General features: G+C 49.6%; 1 protein-coding gene across 1 annotated transcript in view; it reads left to right on the top strand.

Annotated features, from left to right (window-relative positions):
- LOC113920137 (transforming acidic coiled-coil-containing protein 2) overlaps positions 1-14,684 on the top strand; it is a 147,510-nt gene that overhangs the window by 4,298 nt on the left and 128,528 nt on the right. Inside the window, 1 exon segment of the mRNA XM_035724144.1 lies at positions 522-635. Coding sequence (XP_035580037.1) covers positions 522-635 — 114 coding nt within the window.

Here is a 14,684-nt window from a genome sequence, read left to right on the forward strand (position 1 = left end):
TGAATCCCACCCCTGTTTTTAAGAGTCAAATAGACGGGTGGTTTTTAAAAAAGCTAGGTTTTCTATGCCTAAATGTTTAAATTTACCTGCTTGCAACCTTTGGATATGCTAAGATTCTGAGAAAGGTGAGAGAAATGGGTGGAAGTGGGGAGCTGTTTGTTGGACACAAACAGAGTCCTGTTCGCTCTCTGTGTTCTTCAATTCATTTCACTCAAACTGTCTGAAAAGCGTGAAATGTTTACTGGCTGGCCACGCTCTTGGGTCATAGGTTAGAGTCAATCATATGTTTTTCCGGAGCCCAAATACCTTTGCTTTTGAATCTGGATTTATTTGTACAGAGAGGCCTAAATGATCCAAAAGCATCTCAAAACCATTGACTGCTGGAAGCTGATTTTTTTTTTTCCCCTAGGGATTTTGGGGTAGTACCTGCTTAAAGCTTGAATTGGGAAATGGACGTTTTCAGTCACATGTGGAGAGAAATACCCTTCTTACCATCTATGGCTTTCTTTATATTGTTCCAGAAGAAGCCCCGGGCCTGGCCCATCCACCTTACCTTCAGTTCCTGAGAAGGATGCTCCAGATGCCCCAGGCGAGGTCACCTCAGATGAGGCCAGAAGTGCGGGAGGAGCAGAAAGGTCAGTGAAAAGGTGTCAGCCTTTGGAGAACCATGAGGACTTCTTTGGCAGAGACGCACTGGATGTTTTGCAGAGGAGAGTTCTGTTTACACACGAGTCCTTATATAAGCAAGAAGCAAACAGCCTTTCCCATTCTTTATACAGGTAAAGCAGTGCCCGAGATGACGGAGAGCTCCACTGTTATACACGGGATGGAGTGTATTTCACATCTAAGCTTACTACCTTAAAAAAAAAAAAACAAACAAAAACCGAAGAGCTTTATTGAGATGTAATTCACATGCCATACAGTTTGTTCATTTAAACTGTATAGTTCAGTGGCTTCACAGAGTTGTGCAAGCATCACTACAATCAATTTTAGAACATTGTTATCCCCCCCAAAGAAACCCTGCACCCCTTGGACATCACATCCCAACCCCCAGCCCTAGACAAGCACTAATTTGAGGCAAATGGGTTCAACACTGATTTAATCTCTGAAGCAGGAGTGTCTACTCACCAACCCCCGTCACATTCCATAGAGATCTCAAGATTAGGGGACAAATGACAGATGTAACTGTGAATCCTGGATGCTCACACTTGTGTGAGGTGTGCCTGCTGGTTCTTTCCTGAGTGAAATGCCACCTAAGATTGTAGAAAAGCAGCTGCTCAGAAGAAACTTCCCCAGAAGGTTCATCCTTCTGGGGAAATGGAGATATTGTGAACATCCTTAGACCTCCGGCTGTTCCAGTGCTCTGTGTGTGTGTGTGTGTGTGTGTGTGTGTGAGTGGAGCAGGGTTGGACTTTAAATCAGTACCTGTGGCAGCCCAGTGTATTCTACCAAACAGCTGCAGGCATTTTAGAAATGATTTGATTCATATTTTGCACACGCGGAAAGAATGTACGATCACCTGTTTTTCGAGTCTGAGCACTTCCCCCGACACCCAGCTGCTTTTCTGCCCTCACAAGGGCCCCTCTTGTAATTCTGGGCTGGCGAGATTCAGGCGCGTGCTGCCCAGGCAGATGCAGGTGTAAGCGGCAGGGGACACTTGTCTCTGCGGCTGATGTAGCACTTAAGTCCTCCTGCGGCCCTTGCTGGTATGTCTGTTTGACAGTCCCAGTTCAAGCAGGAAAAATATCTAACCAGAAAAATCCTCTCCCTCCCCACCAGTGAGATATTAGCACCTTTCCCAAAGTCCCTGGAGGTTTTACCCCCTTCTTGGAGAACTTGGGGCCAGATGTTTAGTAAGTAGTTCAATAAATAGTTCATGGCTTATCGTTCTAAGCACTTAAACATTTTAAATCATAATTTCTAAATTAATATTAGAACATCTCTAAGGAATAGAAAAGTAGAAGGAATAAGAGAAAAGGCCACAACCTTACCACCTAATGATTGCTGGTATTTATTATGTTGTGTATTTTCACCCACCGTTTTCTCTAAATATCTGCAGAGTGCTTTTCCCCTCTGCCATCGAAACTCTGCAAGCATGTCTTAGTGGCTGAGGGTGTCTGACTTAGCACAGTTGATTGAGCAGCGGACATTTCGGTGATGAGCAGTGTTTCTGTTCCCTTTGCCCTGAGGGAGGGTCCGCCAGGGGGTAGACTCTTAGACTCTCTGAGATGCACCATCCGACTTGGCAGCCGCTCGTCACCTGTGAGTGGAGGTGGGCTGTGAGTATAAAATACATACCGGGTGGTGAAGATTTAGTATGAAAAAAAAAAGAACATAAAACACATGATTCATAATTTTTAGGTTGGTGTATGTTAAAATAATATTTTGGATGTATTGGGTGAGAATATATTATTAAATTTCATTTCATGTATTTTTTTTTAAAGATTTTATTTATTTGAGAGAGAGACACAGCGAGAGAGGGAGCACAAGCAGGGGGAGTGGGGGAGGGAGAAGCAGGCTTCCCGCCGAGCAGGGAGCCCGATGCGGGGCTCGATCCCAGGACCCTGGAACCATGACCTGAGCCGAAGGCAGACGTTTAATGACTGGGCCACCCAGGCGCCCCTCATTTTTCATGTGTTTCTTTTCCCTATTTCTAATGTGGCTACCAAAACTTTTAAAATCACATATGTGACTTTTGCATTCTTGGCTTGCACGTGTGACTCAGCGTCTACTTCTGGTTAGATCATTTGGCTCCACAATGTGCACTGCCCTGGTCCTTGATGCAGGACGCCTGGCTTTTCCTGTCCTTTGGATTTCTTAGGAAAAACGCCTGCCTCCGTCTCATTGGCTGAGGATTCTCAGAAAGAATTCTGAATGGACCCTCCGCTCCAGCCTGCCAAGTGGGGTGACCTCCGGCTCCCCTCCCTCAAGGGGAATTACGGGGGCAGCAACATCCGGGCAAAGGGGCGGCCACAGATTCCAACTTAGGCTCAGTAGACCATCGGAGTTCTCCCGGAAGAGACCAGCTCTTTTCAACAGAAATAGGACACAAGCCATAAATGTAACCCTAAATTTACTATAAGCCACATTCAAAACTAAACAGAAACAGATAACATTAATTTCAATAATATATTTTATTTAACCCAATATATCACAAATATTATCATTTTAACAAGTAATTGATATAAAGATGATTAATTTGAAATTCTACATTCTTGTTTTCATACTAAGTCTTTGAAAGTGGTGTGTATTTTGTAGCCGCGGTGCTCGATTTGGACCAGCCACATTCCAAGGATTCGAGAGCCACATGAGGTGAGGGGCTGCCCTGTTGGACACCACGGCCCCTCCCAGAGCTCTGACACCTGTCAACAATGACCCGGAAGTCCAAACCTTCCCACGGGGATCTCAAACGCCCACATCTCTCTGCCCAGCACCCTCATTCCTACAAGTTTAACACAAACGTTGGAAACACTTCTTTGCCTTGAGGAGGAGGGGGCTCAGTACCTCTGGTGAATCCTTTGGCCACAAGGGAGCCGTGCCGTGGACCGGGGTGGGCCTCAGAGAGAGTCCAGCCCAGGCCGCAGGGCACACATGCTGGGAAGAGCAGCTGTTGTCCCAGAAGGTGAAAATCAGCAGCGGCCTGGGGTGGGTTGGGAGGCCACACAACGGGCAGATGTGGTGGGGATGAAGTTCGAAGCAGGGGCCCCAAATTCACACCTCAGCTCTGCCCCTTAGTTACAACCATAACCTCAGTTTTCCCATCTGTAGAATGGGGAGGACATCTGTGCCTGCCTCATGGAGTTGCTGTGAGGGCTGAGATCATGGGTTCCAGCGCAATTCTGGCACATTCTGGTGCTTCCTGGCTGTTCCCGAGTGCCTTTCTGTGGTGTGGCCTTTTCTCATGCAGTGACCTGAATGGCCACCATTTCTCCTCATGTGGAGACTGTTCTCCTCAGGGTGAGGTTCCAACCTGGCTGTCTTCCTTTTCTAATACTGAATTCTTTGTCTGAGGAAATATCTTAATGGCTGAGGAGAGTGAATTCTTTCTTACCCCTCCTGGGTAGCCCACAGTGATCTGCTTCAACTTGGAAGTTTGTGAGATTGTGTTTTGTTGTAAAACCTTATGAATATCTTTTATTGTGTACCATACTGTATCATATTCCAACAACAAAAAAATAATGTTTTCGGTTGCCCAGGGAAGAGCAAATCAAATCAAAACCAACTTTTCTAGTCTCTTCTTGGTTATCAGGTGACATGCTTCTGTTGAATTTATTGAATTTTGAAGTTTCTATTGACCTGAATAGAGCTGATACCACAGATCAGCTTAGAAATGTCTCTTTTCTACCTCGGTGACAGGATAGTTTGGGAACCCAGTCTCATATGCGTGTAGATGTCAGGAGCACAAGTATGTTTACTGCTTTATTTCCCCAATTTTGAAGCCCAGTTGGCACTTCCGGTGGATACGCTTTGGGTATCCTGTGGCTTTACCGTCACCCCACACCCGAGGGATGCGTGCGCACTCAGTTCTGAGAAGCAGGTGTTGATTTCTACCATTGTGTGGCCTCTGCCTCTGGAAATTTTATTTTATTTTTAGATTGTTCTACAGAAAGTACTTGAATAGATTTCAACTTTGTATACATAGGACTCTCTTCCTTGTGGACGGAAAATGTAGAATTGGGCATTCTGACTCACCATGGATGGTTAGGTCTGTACCGCTGGGCCCGTCCTGGATATCCCCAAGCTTGCTTCTGCTGAGTATTTATTTACAGTGGCCTTTTTCTTTTCCATTTGGGGAAATGGTTAGAAAGTTATCCTTTCCAATTATTAGTGCATTTTGAGAGAATTAAATTATTCCCAGATGCTCAGGGTCCTAGCGCAGACCTAGGCTAAACCATGAAGGGCAGTTGGGTTGAAAAGCTGAAGGAGGTCAGGAGGGGCGGGGGGAACAGAGAGAGACGATGGGCATCGTGCCGAGGAAGTCCCAGGCGGGCCTGAAGCCACGTTGGAGCTGCTTCTCACTCTGCCTCCCACGCTCGCTCCCCACTCGCTCTCCACTTCTTCCTTCTCTCTCCTCCTCCTTCTAAAATTACCAGCGGTGACACCGTGTTTTCAAGTTTAAGAATAAGGTTTTGAGGATGGCTTGAGCTGTGTAAATTGGGAAAAAGAAAAAAAAAAAAAAAGGACTCAAGCATCATTCTCTTTGTAGATAAAACCAGGACTACAGATCCCCCTCTCCACCGAGATCCTTCTGGGTTTGCGTTTATGTTACTTTGGTTCTATTATTTTAAAAACTTCTTTTTGAGATGTGTTGGGCTGTGGCAGAGCCCAACAGAGCTCAGGCACCCCTATGCCTTGGAGCAATGTTCTTCCCAAACGGGAGACAGTAGAGTAAGACAGACCCGTTCATATCCCAGCGGCCTCGTACCGGCTGAGTGGTCTTGGATGAGCTGCTTCGCCCTTCAGTCTCCTCATACCTATAAAACGGGAAAACCCAAAAAACAAAAAAAAAAAACACTTCTCAGTCAGGGTTGGAGTTAGGGTACGCTTGGAATGTTTCCAAAGCATCTGCTATAATGCTTGGCATATGGTTGGTGTGGAATAAAAATGGCATCTACTATTCTAATTGTAAATGTATTTATCCGGAAGCATCCTGGCCATTAAGCAAAGGGAGGAGATGGCCACGGTCCCTAAATGAAATGGAGCCCCCTCAGGAACAGGGAGACTGCCACCGGGGGAGAGTCATTTCCAGCTGTTGGGCCTGTCGGCACCTCCACACGTCGCATGTAACCTTGCTCGGCTCACAAGGAGCTTGTTACCGGGCTCAAAGGTCCGTAGGAACTAAAGGCTCTACCAGTAACGTGGATTTATAGTGTTACCAACAGCTTCAATCATTGTGAGCCGTCATGTATAAAAGTCAAAGGACCTTTTAAAATGAAGCCTTGATGTTCGGAAGCTTTTGTGTTCCGTAATTAAAATGCATTTTCTTGGAGGTGAAGCTGTCCTTTGGAAACGCTCCAGGTCACTTTGGAAATCTGGCTTCCGGGGTGCCCGCATGAAGGGTGGCAGGGGGGTTGGATTTCCTGCCGTGGCTTCTGGCTCTTCTGGGTTTCTGAGCCCCTCTGCCCTGTGGCCTCCGTCACGCGGCACCTGGACCCAAGGTGGGGAGGAGCTGCTCACTGCCACCTGAAAAACCAGGGCCAGTTTCAGAGCTGGGTGGTGATTTTCCAAATGAATGTGTCCACACTGACCCGGCTGTTCTTCCTGGAACCTCTCATTATGGCCGCTGGCGGAAGCCCTACAGCATGGACCTGGATGCAGCGGGGTTTGAGAAATGGGTATTTTCGACTCTGGCTGGTGATTGCAGGAAGGAAACTCGGGGGGCATTCTCGTTGAGGCTCAGAATAGAAAAGGGACAGGAAGCTAACTGGCAGGGAGTTAGTGCCAGATTCTGGGCCCTGATGGCCTCTGATGGCATATTTCCCCCTTGATGCCTGACCTGAGCCAAGGACACTTCCACTGTCCTAGCCAGGCCAGCCACCCCAAATCTGCTTCTAGGCTTTTGAGAGAAGAATTCTTAGTTCTGGGGTAGAACAAGCACAGGCCTTGAAGGTGACAGACCTCAAGTCCCAGCTCAAGGTCTAGCTCTGTGACCTTGGGGGCGTCAGCCTCCAAACCTGTTTACTCACCTGTAAGACAGGGGCACATCACGCTCCCAGCATTGTTAGGATTCAATGAGCCACTTTGTTTGGAATGCCTGACACAAAACAAGAACTCTGTGTGAGTCTCCTTTCACTTATTCCTTCCTCTGGGCCAAAGTACCTCTGCACCCAGCACCTTCTTTCTCTCTCCGAGAAATCCAGCCCCTTGGTAGGTGCTGTTCGTGGACACCTTTAGCAGAGGAGAAAGGGGAGGCTCAGGCATGTGGTGTGGCTTGCTCAAGGGCAGAGAGCTCATAAGAGCAGGAGCTGGGGCTAAAACCTCTCTTCTGGAAGGTGTTTCACACCTCAGCTTAGACCCCTGATCATTGACTCATCAGCCAGGTGGAATCTTGGAGAGGTTACTCTCTACGACAGCGCTGTCCACTAGAACTTTATACAGTAATAGAAAGGTTCTCTATCTCTTCTACCCAGTATGGCTGACACTCGCTGCACGTGGCTACAGAGCACCTGAAATGGGGGCCCTTGAAAATCAAGGGTCTGTTTCAGGGCGAAGTGGATTCAGGGCCACTGAGGAGCTGAACTGTGAGTTGTATTGAATTTGATTATTTAAAATTGAAGTTGAGGGGCGCCTGGGTGGCTCAGTCGTTAGGTGTCTGCCTTCGGCTCGGGTCAGAATCCCAGGGTCCTGGGATCGAGCCCCAAGTCAGTCTCCCTGCTCCGCGGGAAGCCTGCTTCTCCCTCTCCAACTCCCCCTGCTTGTGTTCCCTCTCTCGCTGTGCCTCTCTCTGTCAAATAAAATTGAAGTTGGACTAGCCACACGGGGCTAGTGGCTTCTGCAGAGGACAGCCCAACTCGAAGACATAGTTTCTTCATGTATCCTAGCAAGATGAATCATCACCATCAGAGGCGGTGTGGATTCCAGGAGGTTCTATGTGTGTGCAGTCCTGACGGGGCTAGGGTGCCCGGGGGTGGTGAGTGAGCGTTGGCTTCCCCCTTGGCTCTGCAAGTGGCAAGGCCAGGTAGCTCTGTGTCCAGAGTAGAGAGTGGGGCATAGTCGCAGCACAACTGCCCAGCAACACTGATCAGCAGGAGGCATCTCTAGCCCTTGAACCAAGGAGGTTTACCCCCTGGGCCAGCCAGAGGCCCTGGCTTAGCCAGCATAACCTCATGCCCAGGCTTGGTGTGGAAGCCTCAGGGAATCCAGTCAACTGGCTCTAAACAGTGGCACTTACTCTAGAACCCTCCCTGCCCGCACTGGCCACACCTGTGTGGGAGCAGAAATGGGTTCAGGGCAGAGACTGGCCTTCCACTTGCCCTCCCTTCTCGTCCTGAGAAACTGGCAGGGTGGGAGACGCTGCCCAGGGCAGTGCGGGGTCGGCAGGCCCCAGCTAACTGCAGCTCAGCCTCCCTCCCCTTTCTTCTCAGGGCTTTTTAAGACGTTAAATATGTTAGCAGCCTGCCAATTCAGACACTGACTGTGAAAGTGTTTCTGTTTCCAGGAAGGTGCTGACACAGGTCTGAGTACTGATACTGTTACTGCCCTTTCCTTTTGCAAAATGAGCAGAGTGTGTTTGGGAATAGAAACCTCAGGGGAGGGGTGCGTCTGTGCCCTGGGAGTGGGGAGGGACCCCAGTGCGTGGTGGACTTGCGTCAGCGGCGAGGTCTCAGCCCAGGAGCCCCTGCCCTGGGGAAGCAGGGACGCTGCGCCCCCGCTGCTGCCCCACGTCAGCCAGGAGGGCCAGAGGAGGAGGGACCAGAAGTGAGGCTGAGGAGGAAAGCAGACTGGAGGGAGGGGGGCACGTTAGGCCACCTGAGTTCAAATCCAGATCTTCACTTTCAGGAGACTGCTCCAAGCCTCGGCTTCTTCATAGGTACATGGGGCTGCCAATGTCTCTGGGGAGTTAAAGGGGTGTTTCTTTTTTATTATTTTTAAAAATTTACTTATTTGAAAGAGAGAGAGAGAGACAGAGCACGAGCAGGGCAGAGGGTTAGAGGGAGAAGCAGACCGGAAACTGAGGAGGAAGCCCAAACAAGGACTCAGTCCCAGGACCCTGGGATCATGACCTGAGCCAAAGGCAGTCACTCACAGACTGAGCCACCCAGGCGCCCTGAGCCAGCTTTCAGTAGCTGGCGGCTGTGACTACTACAGAGCTGGGGCCCGTCAGCTCTTAGAGAGCCCACGAACAAGGTCCCTGAGCGGCGCGGAACCCCGCAGGCAGCTGCATCCCCACAACTGGCTCAGCAGTTACCAGCAAACACACCCAGACTGGGTGCTTAGAAGGGAAGCCATGGTCTCTTTCCTTAGAGAAGAGCTGAGCCTGCACACAGGCTCTGCCACTGGGAAGAGAGTGTTGGAGTAAATTGATAGGTGGATTGACCCACTGCAGGTAACACATGCGGTTTGGTGACTCCTAGCTCAGTGCTCACACTCCAGAGGGATCAGTTTGTTCACCAGCTCCTGTCTACTCACTGTGGCTTCTCCAGGGGACTGTACTTCCTTCCTCTCCTTGGGACTCAGTATTCTCCAACACAGAATGAGGAGTTGGGGGTCACGATTCTGAATCCTCTGTTTAGGGGTGCTTGCTTGGATACAAGTTTGGTCATCTTCGGCGGGGGGAGGGGGGTCTTGGCTGGTGGCCAAGAGAATAAGCCACGATCTTGTTTCTTTGGGAATGTTAGACTTGCAGACAAGGCTCTTGGTTACCCAGCACCTGATACTCTGCGTGGCGTGCAGTGGGCACTCCATAAGCGCTTGCTGAATAATTCAACCCAACTGACTATCAGGTGAGTGGGAGCCTTCCTATCCTGGAAAATCAGGTCAGACAGGACTGAGAGGCAGACGCCGGGTCTCACTTCCAGCTCTGCCATTAGACTGTTAGCTTCTAAGCAAATTCCTTAGCCACTCTGAGCCTCAGTTTCCTTGCCTGTAAAATGTGTATAATGCTAGGGTCTACCACATGGACATATTATGGAGATTGCATAAAAATAGTGTGTGTAAAGACCTTAGCAGAGTGTCTGCCTGGCATGCAATAAGCACTTAAATATCAGGGGTAATTGTTTTTCTTATTAGTATCATTATTACCATCATGATTTGAATGATGCTAATACCATTATTAAGGCAGGTTACTGGTAAACACGTGTGCTTTGACACATAGACTAGCTGAAATTTGCTGAAGTTCATTTGCATCTGCCTTGGATTCTTTGGAATGGGTCACTACCCTCTAAAGATACCTCCCATCCCTGAGCCACCAGCCTCCCCACCCGGGTGGCTTCAAGGTTGCAACATTATATTTGATGCAAGGTCAAGCCATCCAGCACACATGGGGAGTGCATTCTTTTCCTTGGGGAACTCGGGCTTTGGGGTTAACCTCTTGCCAAAAGTGGCTGCAAAGAAGCTGAAACCTAACATTTGTGGGAGGGAGGGAGCGCCTGTGTGGGTGAGCCCAGCTGGGGCTACGCCAGAGGAATGCAAGCTCCAAGTGCATCTTATGGGACAGATTGCCCCGACTCTTTTGGCACAACGTTTTGAGCTGCTGGCCCATCCCAAACCTCCTAGAGGAAGGGGCAGGGCTGAAGGTTGTCTGTCCTTGCCTAGTGGCCAGACACCATAGCACGATGGCTGCAGGAGACCCTTCCTGGCAGGTGACCAAGCCGCTGGAATTTAAACATGCATGGCCAGCATGGCAGAAAGTGAGAATTGGGGAGCAGGGAGTACAAGCCTTGGCGTGAGGTCTCAGCGGAGGGCAGACTGCCTGTCCGGGCCACCTATGAAGGATGTCTGGGATGGGAGCTCCTCTAACTCCCGAGTCATGGTCGCAGGGATGCTCTCCCTTTGAGACAGGTACCACCTCATGCCTGGCTCAGAGTTTCCTAGTCATGAAATATCACAACCAGAAGAACTTCAGGCCCTTCAGCCTCCTCATTTTACAGATGAGAAACCTGATACCCAGAGAAGGTGTGTGACTTCCTTAAGGACACACAGCTTGTCCCGGGACCACTAAGTCCAACTCCTCTTGAGTGTGGCTCTTCTGGCCTCAAGACCAGGGTTCTTTTCAACCAACCCACTGGCACCGAGGTGAGTAAGCATCACCTTGGCCAAGCCCAGCAAGCCGCCCAGGTGAGCCTGGTTTGAACTGATGTTACAGTTCCACCCCCTTTCATCAGGGGGTGGTGGTGGCCGAAAGTATCCTGTGCTCAGGTCACATCTGAGAAAGCAGCATATGCGGGCTCCCTCAGGCTTTTTTGCAAAATAAGCTGCAGCCCGTGTGTGGTGCTGGCTCTGGCCTTCCTTTGCTTGTGGCTGGTAGCATTTGCAGGAAGAGAGCAGGAAACCCGCTGTGAAAAGTTAGTTGGACGAGTGCTCACAGACTTTCTAATTTGCCACGATTTGGGGAGGGTGCAGATGTGGATGGGGAGGGCAGTCTCGGACGAGAGTTCAAGAGAAAGTTCTGTCAAAACGTGAGTGTCATCTCCTTCTAGCTGAGTGTGTCTGTGTGGGCGGTTTTCTAGGAAACCCTCAGAGTGGTTTCTCTCTAAGTTTCTTTACAAACAGTTAAGCCATGAGGGCTTGGGAGGTAAAATACTCTTTTTTTAAAGATTTTATTTTTTTAATTTTTATTTTTTAAAGATTTTATTTATTTGAGAGAGAGAGAGAGAGAGAGAGTGCACAAGTGGGGGGAGGGGCAGAGGGAGAAGCAGACCCCCGCTGAGCAGGGAGCCCAACGCAGGGTTTGATCCCAGGACCTTAGGATCATGACCTGAGCCAAAGGCAGATGCTCAACCAACTGAGCCGCCCAGGTGCCCCTTTAAAGATTTTATTTTTAAGTAATCTCCTCACCCGATGTGGGGCCTGAACTCACAACCCAGAGATGAAGAGTCGCAGGCTCCTCCGACTGAGCCAGCCAGGCACCCGGAGATTAAACCCCCTTACTGGTCATGGCAGGGTTTAGCTTTGCTTTTGCCCGGAAGATGGGAAGCTTGTCCATTAGAAACCACGAGGCTCTGGGTTGAATTGAGGTTTATCCCTCCTATTTGGTTCATGTTTTATCTTCAGTGGAGGGTAATTATTCTGTAGAGATGGCCCCAATGGGGGCAGTTTTTGCTTTTCAGGAGCTCCCCTCGCATTCTGCGTTGGGGAACCCTAACTGAACCGATGCGATGTGGAAGGTTGTCTCACTTTCTGCTCCCTCCCCCAGTCCTGAAAAGCCATCGGCTCTGCAGTCCAAGGAAGGGCATTCTGTGCCTTCTCTTCTCAATCCCTTTTCCTTTGACATAAAACGTGGAGAAAGGTGTAAACACGGAGGCAGGCCTGGACCTCACAGGCGTCAGAGGCGGGAACTTGAGCACAGCTGAGAGATGCCGAGCAGACTCACAAGCCCTGGTCCCAGGGTGACCCTCAGCCTGCCTTGTCCCTCCCGCTCCCCGTCAGCCCTGTCGGGACCACCTTCTTGTTCAAGAGACCGGAGAGGCAAGTGTAGTGTCTGTGAAACCCTGTCTACCCTCCAGCTCCGCAGGAGGCCTCACCCCTTCCCCTGCCCCAGTATCAAGAGTCTTTTCTGTAACCTGACCACAGTTTGAAGACACAGACAAATGTGTTACAGTGTGTCATATAGGATTTCATAAGCAGAAGAGCTTGGGTGCTTGACCTGGACAGATCTGGGTTCAAATCTGTCACTTCCTCATTCTAGGACCTCAGTCAAGTTGCTTAGTCACTTCAAACCTTAGTTTCCTCATTTGTAAAATGGGTATAAATTAGTACCTTCCTCTAGAGGATTCAGTGTGATAGTGCGTGGCAAGTGCTAGCCCCGGGTTGGCACAGGCGAGTGCTCGATGCATGTCTGTCGCCTTTGGAGAGGGAGGCCTCTGAGGACAGGGTGTGGTCCTGGTCCTGTTCCTCAGCACAATGGGCTGCACACAGTAGGCCCTCAACAGATGCGTGTAGATTGACTGTATCATGTCTGGCGGATAGAGGGGGTGTGTGTGTGTGTATTTGATACATGCCTTAAAAGCTATCTGTGGGCCAGGTTAGTTCGACAACACAACAGAACCACTGTGGTGATAAGCCATTCACTCGTCCATTTATCCATTCATTCCAACTGAGGGCCTCCTACGTAAAGGTCCCATGCTGGGTGCTTAAGGCAGGGTTTCTCCTGCTCAGCACCACTGACACTGGGGCCTTGGTGATCGCTGGGGAGGGGTATCCTGTACATGGTAGGATGTTCAGCAGCCTCGATGCCAGTAGCGTCTTCCAAGTCGTGACGATCAAAAATGTCCCCAAACGCTGCCAAATTGTCCCCAAACGTCCCCTGGTGGGCCAAGCTGTCCCTGGCGAGCCACTGCTCTTGGGCTGTGCCACTCACGATGTGGTTCCTTATACTAGCAGCCTCAGCGGCACCCGCGAGCCTTTTTTAGATAGGCAGAACCTCGGGTCCTACCCCAGACCCGCTGAGCCAGAATCAGTGCTATACAAGGTGACTCGTTCACACCTCAGAGTTGAAGACGCCGCTGAGTTCATGGGGCCACCCTGTGAGTAGCAGGGATCCAGGGCACTGTGTTCAACCTTGGCTGCACGCTGAAATCTCCTAGCGAGGTTTTTTAAAAAATACTGATGCCTGGGTGCCACCGCCAGAGTTCCTGATTTAATTGATAGAGGGGTGTGCCCCGGGCACAGGGAACTTCCACAGTTCCCCAGGTGATTCTATTGGGCAGCCACGTTCAAGAACCGCTGGTCTAAGGAATATAAAGGCAAATCAAAGACTCGGGCTTCAGATGCTTATATGTCTGGTGGAGAGATGAGACATCTATGTTATCATTCTCATCGTGTGGACTGAACCAAGCCCTGCGACCACCCCTCGCTCCTCGCCCTCCAGACCCTCCCAATATATTGTGGCTAATCATCAAATGTTTTATTTTTTCACCCTTACTCTGATGTCACACCAGTATCGGACTCTGACTCCTGGAGATTATTTTTCTGCCAGGAAGACAGTCCAGCGGGCAGAACTTTGCTTCCCATTGAGTCAATGACTTACATAAAATTAGGACAAGGCCAAGTTCAAATGCGGGCTGTGCTGAGCACACTTTCAGGCAATGTGGGCCTGCGTGTGAAGTAGGCTTTCTGTGCACTCCAGGAAAATTCCAAGGCCCCATCTAGAAACTCTGGATGAGGCTGAGAAGTCCCGTGGAAAGTTTCCCCCATACATTTCCTGCATGTATTTTGGGTTCCGGCTGACATTTCATCTTAGCATGGGCGGAGGTAATGGCCGAATTTTTCGAAGGCCTGAATCCCCTCTACAAATATTTCTCTCCGCCCATACAACTAAGTTCTGATGGGTTGCAGCTCAGGAATGTACTTCACCGCTTGGACAGCCCTTCATGGAATGTGAGGACTTTTCTGAGAAGCCCAAGGCAGTGATTCCTTCTAGAAAGAACTAACAAACAAAGAAGAACAACAAAAAAACTTTCTCAGAGTTTACTAGTGAAGTAGATCTTGTTTCATTAGTATGAGGGCTGCACTGACATGATAGAGCCGGGCGCTGGTCCTGGGTTCCTCATGGCATATTTTCTGCCAACAGGTTCAGAGTATATAAAAATAACGTGAAGCTTAGCGCTTTTGTCACTGCGGGCTGGTTAGGAGTTTGGGTTCGTAGATGCACAGGCTGTGTGTGAACGTGGTTCTGCTGGGTGCAAGCTGGGGTAAGAGACCTTCAAGGCTGTTTCCTCCTTTGTCAGCTGAGGACAATAGGCACAAAGGCCCATCAGAGGATTAAATGAGAGAAGAGATGAAAGTCACTTAGAACGCCAACTGGCTGGCAAATGCTCACAAATGTTAGCAGATATGATAGTAGTCATTTAAAAAAGTTTTTCAATCACCTTTTCGGCTTCCTTTATCTGATTGTTAAGTGGGGAAGGCAGAGAGCAAGCCGTCATGGGGATGGTACGTTGCCACCCTTCCAAGCTGGCGGATGTTGGGACAGTCCTCTAGGTGAGCATGCTTTTGGGGTTTGGGTTTCTGGTGGCTGGGTGAAG

The sequence above is a fragment of the Zalophus californianus genome, chromosome 15, assembly GCF_009762305.2.
Source record: "Zalophus californianus isolate mZalCal1 chromosome 15, mZalCal1.pri.v2, whole genome shotgun sequence".
In the NCBI taxonomy this organism is placed as follows: domain Eukaryota; kingdom Metazoa; phylum Chordata; class Mammalia; order Carnivora; family Otariidae; genus Zalophus; species Zalophus californianus.